The following is a 22,266-nucleotide window of genomic DNA, read 5'->3' on the forward strand; positions in this document are numbered from 1 at the left end:
AGCTCAAGTAGACGAAGGCTTACATCTACATTAAAGCAATGCATGGCTTCAAGGCTCTGCATGACTTATACAATAGTCTCAAAATATATTAAGAAAATAAACTTACTGTCTAGCGTGTTCTTTGTTGGCATATGTTACATTCACTACCGCAGTCTCTGTGTCAGTGTTTACTGTGGATGTAAAAAAAAAAAAAAAAAAAAAAAAAGGAAAAGCCATTATTCAGAGCACCTCCCACATAACAAGCATTCAAATCAGTTACTTATGACACTCCTACCTTGCTCACAGTTCTCCACTGTGCCATATTGTGCTAGAAGACTGTCCAATACCTGCAGAGAAAACACATGCACTGGTTAGAGAATGCAAAGAGCTAAAAAAAAAAAAACTTTATCGGCCTTTTTGCTACAGAAAAAAAAAAAAAAAGTCTCACAGATTGACAATACTAATACAAGTGTACTAGTAAAAGCCAATGATAGAGCTTTTCTTGCTGACTATCTCTGGAATCTCCTCAAGATTAATTGCAAAAGCAGACTTTCTTAGATAATTTAACTGGCGTTATAGCTGTAAAAGGTGTCGTTCAGGCTCATGTTTTCTTACGCATATTGTGTGCTAAAGCACGCCCCACATTTAAGCCATGTTTGCATTATTTTTCTCTTAGCTGGCTTGCAAAATGGTTGTCTTCCCGTGTGAAGACGCAGGTGGTTTACACTGCATAGCAGTCCAAGCTCCTCCCTCTACCCCATTACTTACCCTAAGGGAGTCAGAGAGGAGCAGCAGCCAGTCTTATGCATGGTACACACCATGCAAATTTCCATCAGATGGGTCAAATCGATTACTTCCATCAGGTACAACCTAATTTCTGATCAATTTTGTAAAGTGATCGGAAAATCGATCAGAAAAACTATAGGAAATCAGATTGGACCTGTCGGAAATAATCCATTGGACTAGTCAATCTGATGGGAAATTGCGTGGAGTGTACCAGGCACTATAGTGTGACCACAGAGCTGACCCTGCCCACCTTATCTTTCAATTCTTTGTTGCCAGTAGTGCAGATTACTCATTTTATAAGTTTGGTTTAATAAAACATTTGCACTCTTTATAGATCGTTTCTAGTCAAATTTTTTGAATGAAAAGGGTTTTCTTTTTTGCAGGCAGGGCTAGGAGAGATACACAGCTTTTATAAATAAGGATTTCTTTCTATGTAACTGGTCAGTGAATATTTCGTTGCAATATAAAGGGATGGGACGATTTGCATATTCGGAAGGGATGATTCATGGGAAACCACAGTTGCTCTCTTAAAGCTGAATATCGCAAATACCTTCTGGTTTAAGGCGGCAAATTTTCAAGTAGGAATACTGTCCCACAAACAGTTAAATTTCCCTTATAAGTAGGAGGAAACCCACGTAGACACAGTGAGAACATACAAACTCCATGCAGATAGCACCCTGGCTGGGATTCGAATGAGGGACCCAGAGTGCTATCCACTACGCCACTGTGCTATAAAATCAGAGGTCTACAAGAGAGCACATATGGTGAAAAAGGAAGCCACACTTCAAAATAGGAAGTATGTAGGTGGTTGGTTACATGGCATTGTGGGTGGTGCCACAGTTACTCAAAATCAGAACAATAACGCCGCTTCACCTGCTTCTTCTAAGATGCTGAACACCTACTTGCACCGTTCTGAAACAGCACACACATTAATAAAATGTCCACTAGTCTTAAGAAGTTGCCAGCAATGCTGTGCCGATTTTAGCATAATGCAGCAGGACGACTCTTAGCACAGTGCAGTATATAATAAGGCAAGTCTGTTTTCTCGCTTCCTTCCTTCCAGTTCACATGTCCAGGCTTGACTGATTGTCGGAAACCTAGACTCATCTCCGCTTTAAAAACCACTGAGGGACCAAGACAACTGGATATGCATGGCTGCCTCCAAAGATCGATAACAGCGTTATGTGCATGCTTTACCTCTAGTCTTATCTTTACTGGTACATTCAAACTCGCATACCAAGAACATAAAAAAAGTATTGCCGCTAAGTAATTTGTCAAGGCTGCAGAGGAGATCAATCCTTCGTACAGGGCAGATATTAAGGACAAAAATGTCAACAGTGCATGGTATAAAGATTAATGGCTCACAGACATCTGTGGCTATATTCGAAAGAATTGGCTATGCAACATATTAAATTACTTCTTCCAGTCGCAGTTCTAAATACGCTGGTTTACAGACTTTGTGCCTAAAGGCTGTATAGACCTATACATCACAGATAAAAGGGGGGGTTGGAGAGGGTTGTGTATGGGACAGACTTCTTCGCATTCCACATGCCTCATTCCTATTGGATAACCACCAAGTGCTGGGGTTTTACTACCAAGTGCAAGGCTGCAGCTGCCCTTAAATGTGAAAAAGGAGAACAGGGGCTGCGCAACAGACGGAAACTTCTTTGCCAAAAAGGAAAGCGATTAAGTGCAGGATTCCCTAATATACAGAACAAAGGAGTTCTCTGGTGCTGGCGGTGGGGGGAGGACACTATAGGCCCAGTCATTTAATTCCCACACAGGAACTATATTACAGAGGATAAAGGAAAACATGCAACTTGCAGCAGGCGAGACAATGAGACTATATGCAAAATATTGTCTTTAGCTTTTCTTTGAGGGCCTATTTCAGCTCGGAGATGCACAGAAGCTACATACCATCACTACAGCTGGCACAATAACTAACTAGGTTTGAAGACAATGAAAGAGAATGTCTCATTTTTACAGTTCTGCAACTGAGGGAGTGAACCTTGAGGATTTGTATCAGAGGTAGAAGAAAGCTTAGAACACATGACTAAAAGCCCTACAAGGCCTATGCTGGAGTGGCTGACCTTGCATTCTTTGTGTATTGTATGGATGGATCAGGCAGAAGCAAGGTGCTTAACAATAATCCAGTGCAAAGGTTTGCTGCGTTCACATAAAATGCCAGTTGTTTACTACTAGCTATACGACGTCACAAACTTTGTGGACCAGGAAGATCATGAGGAGCTGCTCTCCAAAGCAAATCATTCAATATGTATCCTAGATGTGAGAACATTATATCCTGAGGCAATACAGAACAGCAGTGCACAGAGCACCCCTGTGGGCAGCAACTCACCATATCCTGCCACAGGCTATTTTAATCACGGATTAGTTGCTTCAAGCAATAGTGTATTGGTGTATGCATACTAGGCCTGTATGATTTTAGGACAAAAAATTGAATTGCAATTATTTTCTGTAAAAAATTGTGATTTTGATCTTTTCACGATTTTCCTCAAATCAAGCTTTAGCATTAAAGGGAACCTAAACAGAGGGATATGGATGTTTCCTTTTAAACAATACCAGTTGCGGGGCAGTCCTGCTAAACTCTGGCCGCAGCAGTGGCTGAATCACACACCTGAAACAAGCAGGCAGCTAATCCAGTCTGACTTCAGTCAGAGCACCTGATCTGCATGCTTGTTCAGGGGCTGTGGCTAAAAGTATTAAGCCTCATCTACACGCGTAGTGCCCGCCGCCGCGTCCCCACTCGCCGCGAGTGTGCCGCATACGATTCCCCGCTTCTCTTCCGCTCGATTCCCTGCCATTGTCCCCTCGCGGGGAGCGAGCAGGGAATCGGAAGCAAGATCCGTCCTGTTGGATCTTATCAATCGAGCCGCATCAGCGGCTCGATTGATGAGAAGCATCGCGGCCGCATCTACGTGTGTAGATGCGGCTTTAGAGGTACAGGATCAGCAGGAGAGTCAGGCAACTGGTATTATTTTAAAAGGAAAAATTTATATCCTTCTCTGTTTAGGATTCCTTTAAATGCATAATGTACAGTAACATTTACAAACATGCATTGACAGAAAATGACATCATACTATCAAATTGATGGTATGATGTCATTTTCTGTCATGTTTATAAATTTAAATTTAATGTGAATTTATCAAAACAAATAGCAGCCATTAATAAATGCAAAGCTGAGCACCACAGCAGATCCTGGGCAGTGGTGGTGATCCAAGTTGTGTGCTCGACAGGATAGTGGAGAGAACAGATCCTGGGCAGTGAGCAAATGTACAGTACACACTGTGACCACAGGAGACATGAGTGCAGAACAGGAATGCCTCATGTGCGGATCCTTCTCCTCCACAAGCACCATGCTGGCTGCATTACACTACTCACTACTGATGTGACTCCTCCTGGCTGGAAGGAGGGAGCGTACCGCGCGGCCTACACAAACAATTTACCCATGGAACCCTTAAAATAGTACACGTAAACAGCCTGCATGCTTAACCACTTTACCCCCGCGCGTACGTATTTCTCCGCCCCTTTTTCCATCCTTTAAAAACCAGGGACGGAGAAACACGTACTTTCCGCGTTCCCGACGCTGTCCGCGCTCCCGCTCGTAAACACGCCGCCCGCCGCTAGTAAAACCGCCGCCGCCCGCTCGCCCGGAGATCAATGAACGGGAAAATCCATTCCCGTTCGTTGATCTAAGCCCCACAATGACCCGCTGCTCTCCTATGGGCAGCGCGATCATTGTGAGAAGAAACTCACGTGTCCAGCCTCCTTATTCTTCCTCCAAGCTTCCGGAAGGAGGCTTGGAGGTCGCAATAAAGCAAAAAGTTACTGTGGCCATCTTGTGGCCAAATAGTAAACTACACCCTACACATTTTTCACATACAAATAAATGACTTTTACACACAAAATTAACTCATTACCTCCCACACTCCCCATTTTTTTTTTTTTTGTAATTAAAAAAAAATTCAAAAATTTACAATTAAAAAAAATACATAATTAGTTACCTTAGGGACTGAACTTTTTAAATATTTAAGTCAAGAGGGTATAACACTGTTACTTTATAAACTATGGGCTTGTAATTAGGGATGGACGCAAAACTGAAAAAAATGCACCTTTATTTCCAAATGAAATATTGGCGCCAAACATTGTGATAGGGACATAATTTAAACGGTTTTATAACCGGGACAAAAGGGCACATAAATTTCATGGGTTTTAATTACAGTAGCATGCATTATTTAAAAACTATAATGGCCGAAAACTGAAAAATAATTTTTTTTTCCCCACATTTTTCCTATTTTCCCATTAAAACACATTTAGAAAAAAATAATTCTTGGCATAATGTCCCACCTAAAGAAAGCCTAATTGGTGGCGGAAAAAACAAGATATAGTTCATTTCATTGCGATAAGTAATGATAAAGTTATAGACGAATGAATGGAAGGAGCGCTGAAAGGTGAAAATTGCTCTGGTGGTCAGGGGGTAAAACCCCTCAGTGGTGAAGTGGTTAAAATTGTACGCATGAAAAAAAAAAAAAAAAAAAAAAAAAGCCACTGACGAGTAGGAAATAGTCTTGCCCCAAAACCGCTGTCTAATAATCATGTACAGCACTGCGATCTAAGGCAGCGCTGTACTGGGGAGAGTACTGGGGAGAAGAATCACTTGTGTGTCGAGTTGTGTGGCCCTGCAGCAAAGCCTTAAAGCTGCAGTGACCCATTTAGTAAAAACTAACTGCCACTAACTTTACCATTTCCAGAACGATTGACCGTCCGATCATTGCGATCAATCAGAAATGATCGTTTGGGCCCAACAACGGCGGGGAAAAATGAGAAGCAATTCAACCAGTCCAAAAGAAATCGGTGGGAAATTCAGGATTGGCGAAAATAGTTTGTGGTCAGTCGGTACCATTATTGGTAATAGAGTAACATTCTAACCAGTAAAATATTAAATCTGACAAATCAAAACGCGTATAAGTATTGTTACAGCTCCACCAACTGTTTTGACTAGTAGGGTTACCAAAAGTCTTGTTTTGCTACAGAGCAGTTAACAGAAGATAACCCCAAAGAACATGGCCTAATCACAAAAAGTGCGGAGATTTTTCTCTAGCGAATTACAGCATTAGTAATAAGACCAAAAACCCACAAACAGAAAAACACAAAAACAAAACCACTTGCTAGCACCAACATAAAACCTTTAACATTGTATGCATAATTCGTTATGTGCCTTCTATTTCTTAGTAAACACCCTTGAAACAAAAAATAGCTACTACACACAAATCTTTTTAAAGGGTCAGTCTCCACTTGTCAATTTTTTGGTGCATTTTCTGCACAGGAAAACTGCAACCAATGTTAATAAATGGGTTAGTTCACACTTTAATGCATTTTTCACATGCAGAAAAACAATTGACAGCAATGCAAAACTCATGCAGAAAACCGGATGCACAGAGAGTGGAGACAGGTCCTGATTGCTAGGCATATACTGCCCGTTTTTGAGCCATTAAGATGGCTCGATAGATAATTTCCACCATGTCCGATCTCCTGCCCGATCATTTCGCCAATCAATTCCGGATTGAAGTGAATGGAAAAAGATAAGAAAAACAAGCGGAAGATAAGAGAAATGACTGCGAAATCGAGCGGCGAAATGATCGAGCGGGAGAATTGAGCGGCAAAATCGAGCAGTGTATGCCCAGCATAAGGGCTACACTCCCATGTCTGCATGCCTGCTTACTGAAAAAAGTAAACAATTTTATATTTAAGGACTACAAATACTGATATGTGCCCTTATCCCTAATGCCTCAATATTAGGGAGCTCCTCTGTCACCTTTATATTCCCTATTTCTGGGTTCGGGTTCTGACAGAGGGCAGATGAAGGAAGCAAGAAGCAGCTGGATAGACATTCACCTCAGCAAACAGCTCCTCAGCAATGAACGGGTGCTCAGCAGGGTGGAAATCAGTTTTTGTACAAGTTATATGTAAAAATTATAATGTACATACATAGCCAATAAACAGAATCTAATAACTACCAGCTAGGAGGAAAACTATAACCCGGCCAGGTCTCAGAAAACAGTTTATCACACCATACAGATTGCGCCATAATCAAACATTTCTCGTCTTCAAGTAGCAAAACAAGCTAGTGGTCTTGTTTTATCTCAGCCGCCTGCCTCATGTAAACAGCCAGATTCGCTCAATTATACACCTATTAAGCCGTTTATCATGTGCTATTGTGTGTAATTGTGCACAGACTACACTGTGAAAGACATCCAGGAGGAAGATTATGCTAAACATGCTGAATTTCTGCAAGGATCAAAAGCAGCGTTGTGACGGGAAGGTTAACGATATTTAAACAAACACCACCTGGACCCGGTTTTGTATACCTCCAACAAAAGATGCGCAAGAAGAAGGCATGAGAAAACACACAGCATTAGTGGGAGGAATCACGTGCAGAGTTTGGCTAGAGCAGTCTGGTTGTGAGGTAACAAACTCATCTCATCCACAGTGCTGGACTTAAAATGCATCAATTGTTACCAATCAGGCAGAAAGCAAACCCCCAAAGGGAAAGGGCTATATGGCACTCCTATTCCAATGTATTATTTCAAGCACATTCTCAGGACTGACAACTGCAGAATTTCCACACCCAGAATTGTTAAATATGATCTCAGGAATGTACAAGTCGCAGCGTCAGATGCCCCAGTGGCAGCCATTTTATTTTATACACCATCTTAACTGAATTGAAAGCATCAGAAGGTACGTTATTTTATTAACAATGAATAGGAGGGTATTCTTTTAATACAATAAGGACCAGGTGAAACCCTTGCATGGGATTCTCATACAGTATGAGGAAATAAGCAACATGCAGTGCATTTTAAAAACATTACAGTGCAAAACACAGATAGCGGTGTTTTGCAATGCACCTCCACGAAATTCACATGATTAAAACATGTGCTCCTTGCCTCAAGGATTATTGTTTAGTGCTAGCTATGGATTAGGATCTGTTCACACTGAACTGAAAAATGCTGTGTTTGTTGGAACGCAGTTAAAATGCAAAAACGGACAGTAAAGGAGGAGGTGTTTATACTGTGAAACAGAACGCAAATTCACGGCACAATCGCCAGACTGCAAATGCAAAATGTTGACATACTGCATTTTTCCACAGCCGCTCCACAAACATGGATTGGACCCAATGCAAGACTACGGGCATGGACCCTGTCCTTTCCCACTAGGCTTTCCACTGTGTGAAAAATGCATACCCGTCCTGTAGAAATTCAGCACTGCGGTCCCTGAGACTAGAAAGCACAAGCCCCATGCTTCCTGGTCTCTGGGTCAGCACTGCGGTCCCTGAGACTAGAAAGCACAAGACCCATGCTTCCTGGTCTCTGGGTAAGCACTGCGGTCCCTGAAACTAGAAAGCACAAGCCCCATGCTTCCTGGTCTCTGGGTCAGCACTGCGGTCCCTGAGACTAGAAAGCACAAGCCCCATGCTTCTTGGTCTCTGGGTAAGCACTGCGGTCCCTGAGACTAGAAAGCACAAGCCCCATGCTTCCTGGTCTCTGGGTCAGCACTGCGGTCCCTGAGACTAGAAAGCACAAGCCCCATGCTTCCTGGTCTCTGGGTCAGCACTGCGGTCCCTGAGACTAGAAAGCACAAGCCCCATGCTTCTTGGTCTCTGGGTAAGCACTGCGGTCCCTGAGACTAGAAAGCACAAGCCCCATGCTTCCTGGTCTCTGGGTCAGCACTGCGGTCCCTGAGACTAGAAAGCACAAGCCCCATGCTTCCTGGTCTCTGGGTCAGCACTGCAGTTCATGAGACTAGAAAGCACAAACCCCATGCTTCCTAGTCTCTGGGTAAGCAACGGAAGAGCGGCGGCAGAGCAGGGGCTGAGAAAAACGGTGGACATACCGGCAGACTGGTGAGCTAATGCAGCAGCCAGTGTAAACTACACCAGCGCATCCACAAAGGTTGTGAGCAGATGTGCTTAGGGTCTGTTTCCACTACACGCAGATTGGATGCAGAAAAAGCGACTCCAATGAATACCTATGGACCGGTTTCCACTAAACGTGATTTTTCTGATGCAGATTTTCCCATAGGCATTCATTGGAGTCAGTTTTTCTGCACCCAGTCTGCATGTAGTGGAAACAGCCCCTTGCTGTGCAGTTTGTGCATGTGCTGCGTGTGTAGTGTGAATCCGGTTTAAAAGTGTATAATTAGGTTATTCAGGAGAGCCAATCAGTCCAGGAACTATCAGGAAATGTATTTATATTTAGAGTCAGCTTTAAAGTGGCACTGAAGCGGAAAAAAACCAAAAAAAAAACCCTTACGATGGATATAATGAATTGTATGTGTGGAACGGATAATTAATAGATTATTTTTATTTTCAGTTATACAGCTTTTTTTTTTTTTAACATTGCATCATTCTCTAATCTGCAGTGCACAAACTACACTCTGAATTTTAAACTATGAAACAGAGCAGAGATAATGACCCTTTGAACTTCCCTGCAGTAAAACCTCATCTAAAGTTTTCTTTCACTTTCTTTGATGTACAAGTGCTTCAGAAAATAGCAATGTAGCTGACTAAATTAGTTCTTTTGCCTAGATAACTGAAGTTTAACTCTTCCTGTATTAGACAATATGAGACACCTATCTTTGCTACTAATGTTCTATTTCTTAGCTGTACTACACATACAAATCATCTCATAAGCTTATTTTCACTTCAGATTCCCTTTAAGGTGCCAGGCTAATTTATTTAAAATACACACTACTGGGCTGCTGAGTTTATCCCAGCCTTGTAAAAGAGAATGAATAAGTCAATGGGTGAAGGTTAGGGTTAGGCTTCGAGGTAATAGCGTAGGTCACTCAGAAAGTTGGAGAACTATGACTAATTGTAGGCATGACCATCTTGGCACAAAAAATAAATACAATTAACAGTGCTGATAACTTTATTGCCAAAATGTACTGTCATTTTCTCCCCCTCTGAAATAGAGCATTCGGATAAACTACACATATTACTCATGGACGACTATTACATTTACACGTCCTACAACTATTGACACGAGAATAAGTGAGAAAGGGAAAAGGACAAAACAAAAAGCCACACCGCGCACACACGCTACTCCGCTACAGTTTTACAAATGTAGAAACTAAGCAGCAGTGCATTCTTTTTAGACTAGCCACACATGAATCATCCATGGAAAGAACAAAAAAGTCCAGGGATTTTTCAATGTTGCATCACACACAAGGAGAACATTTTGATCCTTGACTGTTCCAAAGAGGTAAACAAGGCAAAATAAAAGAATTTCTGTAGTATGAGACATTCGCACAGAACTCCTATTTGGAGATTACGGACACATTAGCCTGCTTGTTCCCACACGATCAGCAGTTTCATTGTTTGTATTTGGTTTTTACGGCTTACCAATTTATTCCTAGATCTGGGAGAGGCTACCATACCACAACTAAAAATGAATTCCAATTTACCCATTTCTCCATTCTTCCCATTAATACAGCACATAGAAGATTTGAGTAGGTTCAGTACACCTTACCCTAGGTACACACCATACAATTTTCTGTTAGATTCTTCTGTTAGATTTACCTACAACATGGAAAAAAGCTATCTGGCAGGTAAATCTAAGAGAAAATCTAACTGAAAATTGTATGGTGTGTACCTAGCGTTAACTGGTCAGTCAGCCCATGCAGAAGACCAGACAAACCTTCCACCTATGCAGTCTGCCTAGCGGACAATTTTTTTTCAGATCAGATGTGATGAAAAATCGATAAAGTATGGTAAATTTGTTCAAATTATTCAATCAAGCGGGAAAAAAAACATAAAACAGATCAGATTTCTCTGGCCACAATAATAAAATAAACCTTTGGCCACCTTAAAGAGGAACTTAACCAAGGTTTGAACTTCATTCCAATCATTAGACGATACCCCCTTTGCAATGAGCAATCTTTACCTTTTCTTGAATAGATGATCAGGGCAGGGGTCTTTCTGTGCGGCTGACAATTGTGGTGAAACCCTTCCCACATGACCATGCTCCTGACCATTTGCAATCTGTGAACCTCATTGCATTGTGGGAAATAACGGCTTTTTCCAACTGCCAGGCAACCAGCAGCTCCCTCTTTGCATAGAACTCTCAATAACAGACATTCCGTACAGATGAATGTAAATTAAGGGAGAGGAAAGATTTTACAATTGTCAAACACTGACTAAATAATCCATAAATGATTAAAGAAAAAAAAAATGTGTTACGTTATTTTCTTTACAGTTCCTCAACTCAAATCAGACCAGAAGGGGGAACAGAAGTCAGTTACAGCAGCTGAAAGAATCTGAGGGAACAGTGCACAAGTTTAACATTTTTGCTGTGATTTTTAAACACTGAATGAACAACAAATGTAAACTCAAACTATTCTGACCTTTGCGGTCTCTCTTAACATATCTCCATATGCTTCCACAAATCTGATTCAGTATTACTGGAGCACAGTATAGTTTTCTATACTATGCAGCATCTGTCAGGTGGCAAATGTCACCAAGCACTTCCGTAAGGATAGTGAAAGATTATTATGACAATGGAATTTACTGCTTAGAGTAGCACTGAATAGCATATTCTACTGTGAGTATTTTTTGCACTGGGTTTGTAGAACACTGACATTTGCATGCCAATAGACTATGCTAACAAAAAAAAAAAAAAAAAAAAGTTTCAGGATTGTGGAATCAGGAAACAATTTTAGCAGATATTTATACAAAGGGCAAATACATAGCAGAATATTTCAGTGATCATTTCAATGAAGCCAATGTCAGAGCTAGTGTCCTGGGATTGTAATGCTGTGGTTTCAAAGGATTGTGATTAGGATTACATTTGGTTATATCGAACTGCTTTTTGTATTTCTCCTCTAGCTCCGACAATAAAAACCAGCCAAATATTTATATTTACAAAATACCCAAAATTTCAAAATAAAAGGATATCTGCAAATTCTTAAGGTGGCCACACGATACAATTTCACAGCAATTCAATAAAAATGATTGTTTCTACAGAAAATTCAAACTTTTCTTTCATTTGAGTAAAAAAATTTGTTCGAATTTCCCTTTTTATCGATCGAGAGTGGCACAAATTTCTGATCAGTTTTTTTTTTTGCAAGATTGTATGGTAGATTGAAAAACAACTACTTGCACCTCTACTTTACGAAATTGTCAAGAGTTTTTTTTAAAAAAAATTCATAATTAGGGAAAAATTGAAAACACATATTTACATTGGTCAGGTTTTTCAAATGTTACAATAAATCAGAAAAATGTATTGTAAATCCTGAATTGAAAAGAAATGTAAAACATTGTATGGTGTGTGACATACTTGTGACATTTCATTTGTTGCAAATCGCTATAAACATTGTTCTGTCACATCAAGTTTTGTTAAAATTACATTTCCATTTCAATCTGTAGCTAGCTGTGAATTTTAGCCAAACTAACCAAAAGCTCATACTGCACTTCTTTGATAGTATAACACTTGAACTTTATGGAATATAGAGAGACCAAATCTTTCTATCTTTATTATTAATTTATAAAGCACCAACATATTCCATAGCACTTATCTATTACTCCAAGCAGTGATCACGTGACTATTTGGGTTTCATCTGGTCCCTCTAGTCAGGAAATAATCTGCCATGTCACCTTCTGGCTGGGTAGTTTGGCTGAGCTGCTCCTTGCCATCCCTACCAATCAGAACAAGGAGGTGAATGTAGATAAGCTGACTCAATGGAGTTAGAGGAGCTGTCAGCCATATGATCTCAGAAAACAAAAACACACATATAAGTAGATAAATACTTGCATATGTATTGTACTGTCCATGTTTTGATTTTAGGGATTTTTCTACAGTAAAAGAAAAAAAATCCTTAGCATTTCCCATTTTAACTGTGGCTATTTTGAATCCAATCCTGTGTCATTTCCTCCCTAAAGCTACGTACACACATGCGACGTCGATCGTTCGTTGTCAACGACGAACAAACTTTTAATTGATGAAAGAACGACCTAAGTAAAGTTAGTTTTAAAAGGTGTGTAACGATCAGATCGTTAGAACAAACGTTATATCACGTAAAAGCAACTATTGCACCTGCGCATAAAAATGAAAAGTTCCATGGAGAAATAGTGAAATGCGCATGTCAAGCCTAGTACGAACGACCGTTTCCAACGATTTACTACTTTTGCAAACAATCGTCGTTGGAAAAAAATCCGCCAAGCTAGATCGTTCGTTTTTAACGATCTAGCTCATCCGTCGTTAGACTTAAAGAGACTCCGTAACAAAAATTGCATCCTGTTTTTTATCATCCTACAAGTTCCAAAAGCTATTCTAATGTGTTCTGGCTTACTGCAGCACGTTCTACTATCACCATCTCTGTAATAAATCAACTTCTCTCTCTCTTGTCAGACTTGTCAGCCTGTGTCTGGAAGGATGCCAAGTTCTTCAGTGTTGTGGTTCTGTGATGCATCTCCCCCCTCCAGGCCCCTCTCTACACACTGCCTGTGTATTACCGGTATTTAGATTAGGGCAGCTTCTCTCTGCTCTCTTATCTTTTACAAGCTGGATAATCCTTATCTGAGCTGGCTGGGCTTTCACATACTGAGGAATTACATACAGGCAGAGCTGTCTGCACTCTGCAGGAAGAAACAGCCTGACACTTCAGTGGATGATAGTTGCAGAGGGAAAGAAACACACAAATGATCTCTTAAGATTCAAAAGGAATGCTGTATACAGCCTTCTTGTGTATGAATGTATTTTCTATGGGTGGACATACTGTACATCAACCTACTTCCTGTTTTGGTGGCCATTTTGTTTGTTTATAAACACTTTTTAAAACTGTTTTTAACCACTTTTAATGCGGCGAGGAGCGGCGAAATTGTGACAGAGGGTAATAGGAGATGTCCCCTAACGCACTGGTATGTTTACTTTTGAGCGATTTTAACAATACAGATTCTCTAATGGTCGTTGGCTGCTTTTTTTTTTTTTAAACGATCGGGAAACGATCGTTTCAAACGACTATAGTCGCATGTGTGTACGCACCTTAACTCTCCTCTGCCTGATTGTGTATGCATTGCCCGCCCTCCACTATAGAAAGTGCATGGTCTCCTTATGAGAAATATTGGCCACTCAGAGAGGAACAGAGGTGTGGGAGGGGAAAACAGGAGGGAGAGAGGCCGAGGGGAAAGTAGAGAAGCAAAAAGACAACCCAGCATGCCCTGAAACTTCCTTTGTGCATACCAAAGTTTGTGTGTACCAAATAAGAGTCAGGTAAACTGGGGAATGATCATTTATCACCAATAAAAGTAATAGTGATTTTAACTTTTTGATTGCCTGGTTAGCATCCTTATTACTTGTTTACCAGATAAAAATAAAGAAATGATTTTTGATTTTATGCCCGACAGTTACACTTTAAAAGGATACATGAAGTGAGAGAGATATGGAGGCAGCCATATTAATTTCCTTTAAGATGCTGCTTATTGCCTTGTCCTGCTGATCCTCTGCCTCTAATACTTTTAGCAACAGAGCCTGAACAATCATACAGCAGATCAGGTGTTTCTGACTGAAAGGAAAACTTAAGTCAAATTAAAAAAATGACATTTACTCACCTGGGGCATCCCTCAGCACCCCGAAGCTGGATGGTGCCCTCGCAGCCCCGCTCCGATCGTCCTGTCCCCGCCGGCGGCTACTTCCGGTTCGGCGACAGCCGCCGACAGGCTGGGAACGCGGCTGATTTTCCGCGTTCCCAGCCGCTGCTATCACCCTCTATGCTGCTATAGCGTATATATAGACGCTATAGCAGCATAGAGGGTGATAGCAGCGGCTGGGAACGCGGAAAATCAGCCGCGTTCCCAGCCTGTCGGCGGCTGTCGCCGAACCGGAAGTAGCCGCCGGCGGGGACAGGACGATCGGAGCGGGGCTGCGAGGGCACCATCCAGCTTCGGGGTGCTGAGGGATGCCCCAGGTGAGTAAATGTCATTTTTTTTTTTTGACTTAAGTTTTCCTTGAAGTTTAACTAGATTCGCTGCATGCTTGTTTCAGGTGTGTGATTCAGACACTACTGCAACCAGAAAGAAGCAGGACTGACAGGCAACCGGTATTGTTTAAAAAGGAAAAATATGGCAGCCTCCATATCCCTCTCACTTTAAGAGGATGGTTAGGACTGCAGGGGGTCAACGTGGTCCCAGCTGTAGGAAATAGACGAGGACCTGGCAGCTTTTTTTTGTACTAATATGTACATAATTTAAGTATCGGGGCACCATGAAAATGTTTGGAAACGGACATAGTTCAGCACATGGATGTTATGAATCTCTAGGTGGCCACACACAACACACCATATATCAATAGAAGGCAAATCTTCAGCTGTTGTGCAGCAATCTCATTATCCAGTTCCCTCGTGTAATCGCAGGGGAACCCGGCCAAGTTGGTAAGGCTGCAAATCAGAGGGGGCAGCTGAAAAGAAGAGTTTATTTGTTTTCGGTCTTAGTAAATCTAAGCTGGGGAAAGTCACTTGTTGTGCTAAGTTACAGCATTTGTGCACGCTCAAGTATTCCGCGCTTGTTGTGGCACAGATGTCTCTCTGAACTAATGTTTCATTCATAAAATGAAAATGCCTAGAGCTGGGGATAGTCACACAAATCCAAGGAGGAAGAGGAGGAGAAAGAAATGGCTGAGAAAATGGAGCCATTCACAGAAAGCAAAGGCTCTTAACCCTTCCCTGCAGTGGCAGCCATGCTTTTCATGTCAGGACACATCAAGTGACAGGAGTATGATGCAAGCATTACACCACTGAACCACGCTGGCTGCGCTTATAGTAAATAATATATATCCTATTCCTTTACATTGTAAGTTCGCAAGGGCAGGGCTCTCACCCTTTTGTGTCTTGAAATTTAGTTATACATTTTATTCATCATGTTACTTTTGTCCCTGTAATTATCAATTCTGTATTTTGTATCAATTCTGTTTTTGTACCGATTCTGTTTTTTTATATCTTGGAGTACACCGCTGTCTGTATTATGTACCCCATGTTTGTTTCTTGCTTTGTACAGCACCATGAAATGTGTTGGCGCTTTATAAATCAATATCCACACATACACTCCACCCAATTTTCCTAATGACTATTTGTCGCGCTGTTTTAGAGCAATCCTGAACTAAATATAAACTCAAGATAATGAATGTGTAGTAGCAATGGTGTATAGACCTTTCCTGGAATCTCATTCTTATTTTCTCTGCAAGGGGTTACATTTTGACTCTGAATTACCATAGTGTGCCCCAATTCTGGTTCAATCAGCAGCCAAGAAAAATAAATGGCTTTCACGCTTTTCTGCAATCATTATCAGGATTGCTTGCACAGCCAGGGAAAAAATGGTTCACTTTTCAGGAGAGCAGCCATGAATGACATTCAGGTTATGCAGCTTTTACTGCTGTCTGGGATCCAATTGCAGAGAATTTGCTTTCACAGAGTAGCAGTATTGCAAGGATTAGTGACAAACTTTCTTATAAAGGATTTACTGTATATACTCGCATATAAGCCTAATTTTGCAGCATAAAAAAATGTGCTGAAGAGTTACCCCCTCGCCTTATATGCAAGTCAGTGTAGCAAAACAGATGGTGGAGCAGGTTTTGTTAATTGCAGAGGAACGTAAGGATTTTGCACTAGTAATCCTGCTCTTACCAGCTTGTGCCCTACTATGTCCGTGCCCCCCATCCCCAGCAACATGGTGTGCAGAGTGTGCTGCTCAACGCTACCTGTGTCCCCTGGCTTGTGGAGCAGAGTGTGCAAGCAACGTGTCAGCGGGGCAATGATCGGGGATTCTTCCTGTGTGGCAATTGCTGTGCCTCATATCTATGACGCCATCTAGTGGCTTCTTGAGACACAGCTGTATGATCCTGGGGCACATCTGGCTATGGGGAAGAGGGCTGACTTGTACTGGGGGAACATCTGGCTACTGTGGAGGGGGCTATGCTGGGGAGGCGGATTATACGCGAGTCACTTTTTTCCTGGTTTCTGAGGGAAAAGTGGGTACTTCGGCTTATACACGGGTCGGCTTATATGTGAGTATATACAGTATTTTGCTTTTACGTGCGCATAAACCACAACGCCTCCACCCAGGTAATGAAAACTGGAACATGGTGACAAAGTTTGAGGCTACTCAAAAAGCTGAATAAGGCATTTAACATGAGACTCCTGCTTCCAATAACTTAAGGAGCAAATTTGTAAATTGCCACAAAGAAGAAGTGCAATTTGAGTTCACTGTCAGTGTTAGGAATTTTTAGCTGGCTGCAAAATGTAAATGAAAAATACAATAAAATTAGAAAAAAGGCTTGTGCAACATCGGTGATTCAAGGGTAACGTTATATGTTGTAGGCAATGAGTTCCGCCCTGAGTCACCCTTACAGCAATTCATTTTGTCTACCGATTCTCAAAACAATGTTCAGGCAGTTCTGAAACACATTCAGCATATCAACTGGGTCTCAATTTTTTTTTTTTTTTTGCAAAAAGGGGGGGGGGGGGGGGGGGGGGAAGTATTTATTTGCAATAAGGCCAGGTTCACAGTGGGTCAGGAAAGCGGGGCCGCACTTTATATGCGTATTGCGTACCATACAGTGAAGCATACAGTTAATACATATTTTTTGAGGTAATGCTACACCTTGCCGCAAGCAGTCATACCGAGGACATCACATAGGTGGTGCACTAGAGCATGGCAAGCAGCCGCTATGCTGTAATGCACCGCTGAGACCCTAGCCTTCAAAGATCCTCTGCAAGTGACCGCTATCTGCTCACATGACTATCAGCAGAAACCATGCCTTTATATTACATTCATGCCTTTAGACTGTCCAGGAAGGCAAACTGGGAAGTGAGCAGGCAGCTGAAGACTGCAGAGGAGGGGAAAAAAAGAGAAAAAAAAAAAAGCCATGAATTGGTGCAGCAGGCATATTTTTGGGAGGGAAAAAAAAAAATTCTCAAAAAAAAAAAAAAAAAAGAAGACCTATTACACTTTCCAATCCAGAAACCAAGCACATAGTTACAAATTATTTTATAATGTGTTGCCTCACACCAATGTGCTGAAGGAAACTTGCTGCATTCTGGAAATTTAAGCGGTCTCAATCTGAATGGCTTTCTTAACATCCGAGGTGAAAATAACCTGAGAAAATTGCATCTATCCTTCTAAAAAAGAGTTTTCTGGTTATCCCACAGTGGTGTTACAGTATTTTATATTTAAATCTGCTTTCAAGTTTTTACTGTTTCATGACCTCTTAGTGACACATTCATTGAAGTACGCCAGCGCTAAAATCTGTGTATTGTCCCTTTTATATCTTTCCTGGTCTCAGAAACCATTTACTGCCAGGAAAGTGTTTTATGGCTGCAATTCCTCATCACTGAGGGTTATACTATAGCCCGACCCAGTCCTGACTGGGAGAGAAACAGTCACTTGCATACCGGATTTTTAATTCTTTCAGGCAGAGAAAAAAAAAAAAAGGAACACAGTATAGTTATTTGTGTGCTTGGCACTGTACATACAAGTCTGTCTCATCAAGTCACATATTGTTTAAAAAAGGGACTAAAGGCTGGGTTCACAGTGGGACATTTTGTTGCTTTGCATGTGTAACAACTTAAGGCAGCCAATGAAAGTATGCTGCACTGTGATGAGGCAAAGCATGCAATAGTGACAGCAAATCCCAAACTCCGTGGCTACAATTACAGACATACGCAACTAGATGCAGTCGCCACCTATAATCCTCCTCAGAACCTGTGTAATTCATGCAAAACCTAGCAGAATACCCCCGCACAACAATTCTATTGTCACACTGGCCAGTGGTTCAGCTCACAACTTTTCTTTATTCTTTACACATAAAATCAGTCTCCCCAAACACCAATATCCAACAGTTTATTAGCCATACACCATTATAAAGCAATTGCAGCCGTCGTAGCATTAAAAGAACACCGTCTGAATAGCAAGAACACAATATGCTCCTTCCAAAATTAGGAGACAGAAGGTTAATACTTCATAGTCTAAAATTACTGCTAGCTGATATGGCTACATATGACCTCAGATGATTACTAATGATCTGGAAACCTGAATCTTATGCGACAGGCCTGAGACTATACAAAGCTTTAGGGACAACGCCTTCAACAAATTTGGGATGGGGTACAAGATGAAAGCACCTCCTTAGCAAGTTTCCTGAATAATTGTAATTTTGCCCTTTTCTTTCGCCTTGACATCTGAAAAGTAAAAGTAATTACTATAAAATAATACATCGTACAGATGTTTTAAATAGAAAAAGCAACACAGTTCAGGGTCAAAACTGCACAGGGAGCTTGTAATACAGAAAACAAATGGTATATTAAACACCCCCTTTTCCCCCTCAGGCAAAATGAAGCAACCAATTTTAAACCCTTTTTTAGATCATAATTCCTCTAGATCCTGTGTGTGCGTGAGCATTTTCCTGCTGTATATTTTAATGCATTTGATATTTCATTTACGGTCTGATAGTGTTTTTGCTCTCAATTTTATGGTGACTAGTTTGTGCTTGATGTGAAAGTTTTGCTTTCTTAGTTATTGCACATTTAATTTTTTTTAAACCAAAAATTCATTTAAGAGAATCTGTACTGTCTGATTTGTAAAATGAAAACCATACCAATCGAGTCACTGATCTGCTAGATGCCTCTTTGCCGATTCCGCCGTGATCCTGGCTTTTAATCGCCAGTTTTAGGCAGTACAGTATACTACACATTTTTATTACAATTATCTTCACTTCAGTCTGGGATTCTCACAGTTTCTCAGCATTTGACAGGCAGCTCCCTCCCACCTCAGCCTCACAAACTGCATCAAGCTGAAACTGAGAGCAGAGGAGTAAACAAAGCACACAGAGCCTGTAGGTGGCATGCATAACTTGTATTCATTACAACAGAGGCAGCCCATTTCTCCCAGGGTTGACAAAGCTTGACAAAGAAAAGAGGATTAGATATTTTGCAGAGACAGTGCAACTAGAAAAGGCTGCAGTGATCCAGACCACATTAGAACAGTATAAGAACTTGAAGGATAGAAAAAAATAAGGCTGAAAATTTTGTTAAAGAGTCTCTTTAAATACAAAGTTAAAACAAAAATGATCTTCCTTTATAGTGATAGTGACTAAGCAGAATAACTTGCAATTACTTTTATGCGTGGTACTATTGAAAGGACTGAGAAATGATTCATACTCGCTAAATTTCACACATGGCTTTTCATATCACGAAACTAAAACAAATGTACACCCATAGTTCCTCAGTGCATGGTTCACAGAGGTTTACATTACATGAGATTTTTCATTAATGTTGTAAACGGGGAAAGATTTTGAACATCCCGCAGCAATTTGTTGGATGCTGCACGTGTTATATTTTTTCTATTGTGCTGATATGAACGATTACAAATATATTTTCACACATGAATGTGCGTAGGGACTGTAAGAAAAAAATAAAATAAAGCGATTTCCATGCATACAAGTGCAAACCTGCTCTTATAGGGAACCAGATGGAGGCTGCCATATTTATTTGCTTTTAAACTATACCAGTTGCCTGGCAGTTCTCCTGATCCTGTGTATTTTTAGCCATACACCCTGAACAAGCATGCAGCAGATCAGGCACTCAGGTGACACTGGTTTTATTGGATTAGCCAAATGCTTGTTCCAGGGTTTTGACTCAGACACTACTTATTCCAGAAGACCAGTATGGCTAGCCAGGCAACTGGCATTGGTTATTATTATTATTGATTTATAAAGCGCCAACATATTCCATGTCGCTATACAAAGTAATAAACAAACATGGGGTACATAATAATACAGACAATGGTGTACACCAATATACAAGATACATAATTAGTGACAAAATACAAAGAATGATACAAAATACAAATTATACAATTGGTAATGACAGTGATAATATTAACATGATGAATAAAATGTATAGTGGTTACCAAGACACATAAAGGGGAGAGAGCCCTGTCCTTGCGAGCTTACAATCTAAAGGGAATGGGGGGGGGGGGGACCAGGAGGAGGGGTAGTATGCAGCAAATAGAGGCTTTGTGTTTTAGGATACCTAGTAGGAGTGCAATTTGGTCTTAGTACAAAGGGTAGTGGCCTAAGGTAGCGCGTATGCTTGTCGGAACAAGTGTGTTTTTAGAGAGCGTTTAAAGGTAACAAAGGTTGGCGAGTGACGAATGTGTTGTGGGAGGGCATTCCAGAGGAGGGGTGAAGCGCGTGCGAAGTCTTGTAAACGTGAACGTGAGGAGTTGATTCTAGGAGGAGGACAACAGAAGATCATGTGTCGATCTGAGATTGCGATTGGGTTTGTATCTGGAGATTAGTGAGGATATGTACCGGGGAGAGAGATTGTGGAGAGCTTTGTAGGTTAGGGTTAGGAGTTTGAACTGAATCCTCTGGTTAATTGGCAGCCAGTGAAGAGCTTGACAGAGAGGGTCAGCAGAGGAAGATCGAGAATAAAGATGAATGAGACGAGCAGCTGAGTTCAGTACCGACTGGCCAGTTTGTTAGACGGTAGTCCACAAAGTAGTATGTTGCAGTAGTCCAGACGAGAAATTATGAGAGCATGTATTAACATTTTAGTTGTGTTTTGAGTGAGAAAGGGACGGATGCGAGATATGTTTTTGAGTTGGAGATGGCAGGAGCTGGTTATGGAGTGAACATGAGGAATAAAAGAGAGTGAGGCTAGATTCACAGTGGGACGTTGCGTTTTGATGCCACGTTAAAGTCGCACCGCAAGCTTACAACGCAACGCGCCCAAAAAGTGGCAACGCAGCGTTATTGTCGCATACAGCAGATACAGTAAAAAATACAGGCAATGAAAAGTATGCTTCCAAGTCATTACTGAGCATGTGCAAACATTCCAACGCAGCTTATAACGTGTATAACGCACTGCATGCAGTACTTTCACTTAACGTGCAGCGTTAGACACCAACGCAACGTGTGCACTGTGAACAGGGCATTGATTTTTCATTGCAGTGAGTTATTCTGCGTTAAATGCTGTTTTAACGTGCAACTTTAACGTCCCACTGTGAACTTAGCCAGAGAGGAGTCGAATATCACCCCCAAGCACCGAGCTTTGGGAACTGAAGTTATGGCAGTGTTATTAACATTTATTGTTACTTCATGCAGGGAGGTGGACAGAGACGGTGGAAAAACTATTAGTTCATTAAGTTTTAGGAAGCGAGAGGACATGAAGGAGGATATAGCAGACAAGCAGTCAGGAACACGTTTAAGGAGGGAGTTAAGGTCTTGGTTACAAGGAAATTAATACGGAAGCCTCCATATCCCTCTCACCTCAGGTTCCCTTTAAAGTGTATCTGTAGTGTGTCGGTCTTAATGAAAAGGAAAGTTTTTTCTGAAGCAGGATTATATCAATACCTTTGTGGCCTATTGACTCCCTTTCTGCTTATGAGATCTCTTCCAGTAACTATTGGGAGTCAGCTCACTGCTCTAGTCACCTCCCAAT

General features: G+C 41.2%; 1 protein-coding gene across 6 annotated transcripts in view; it reads right to left on the minus strand.

The window, feature by feature from the left end:
- The window catches only part of IGF2BP3 (insulin like growth factor 2 mRNA binding protein 3), a 194,502-nt gene that overhangs the window by 52,443 nt on the left and 119,793 nt on the right, over window positions 1–22,266 (minus strand). For all 6 annotated transcript variants that reach the window (XM_068236009.1, XM_068236007.1, XM_068236010.1 and 3 more), the window contains 2 exons: window positions 275–326; window positions 107–170 (listed from right to left, as the gene is read on the minus strand). In XM_068236009.1, coding sequence (XP_068092110.1) covers window positions 107–170; window positions 275–326 — 116 coding nt within the window. The remainder of the gene's footprint in view (window positions 1–106; window positions 171–274; window positions 327–22,266) is intronic.

Source organism: Hyperolius riggenbachi, chromosome 5 (genome assembly GCF_040937935.1).
Source record: "Hyperolius riggenbachi isolate aHypRig1 chromosome 5, aHypRig1.pri, whole genome shotgun sequence".
NCBI lineage: Eukaryota > Metazoa > Chordata > Amphibia > Anura > Hyperoliidae > Hyperolius > Hyperolius riggenbachi.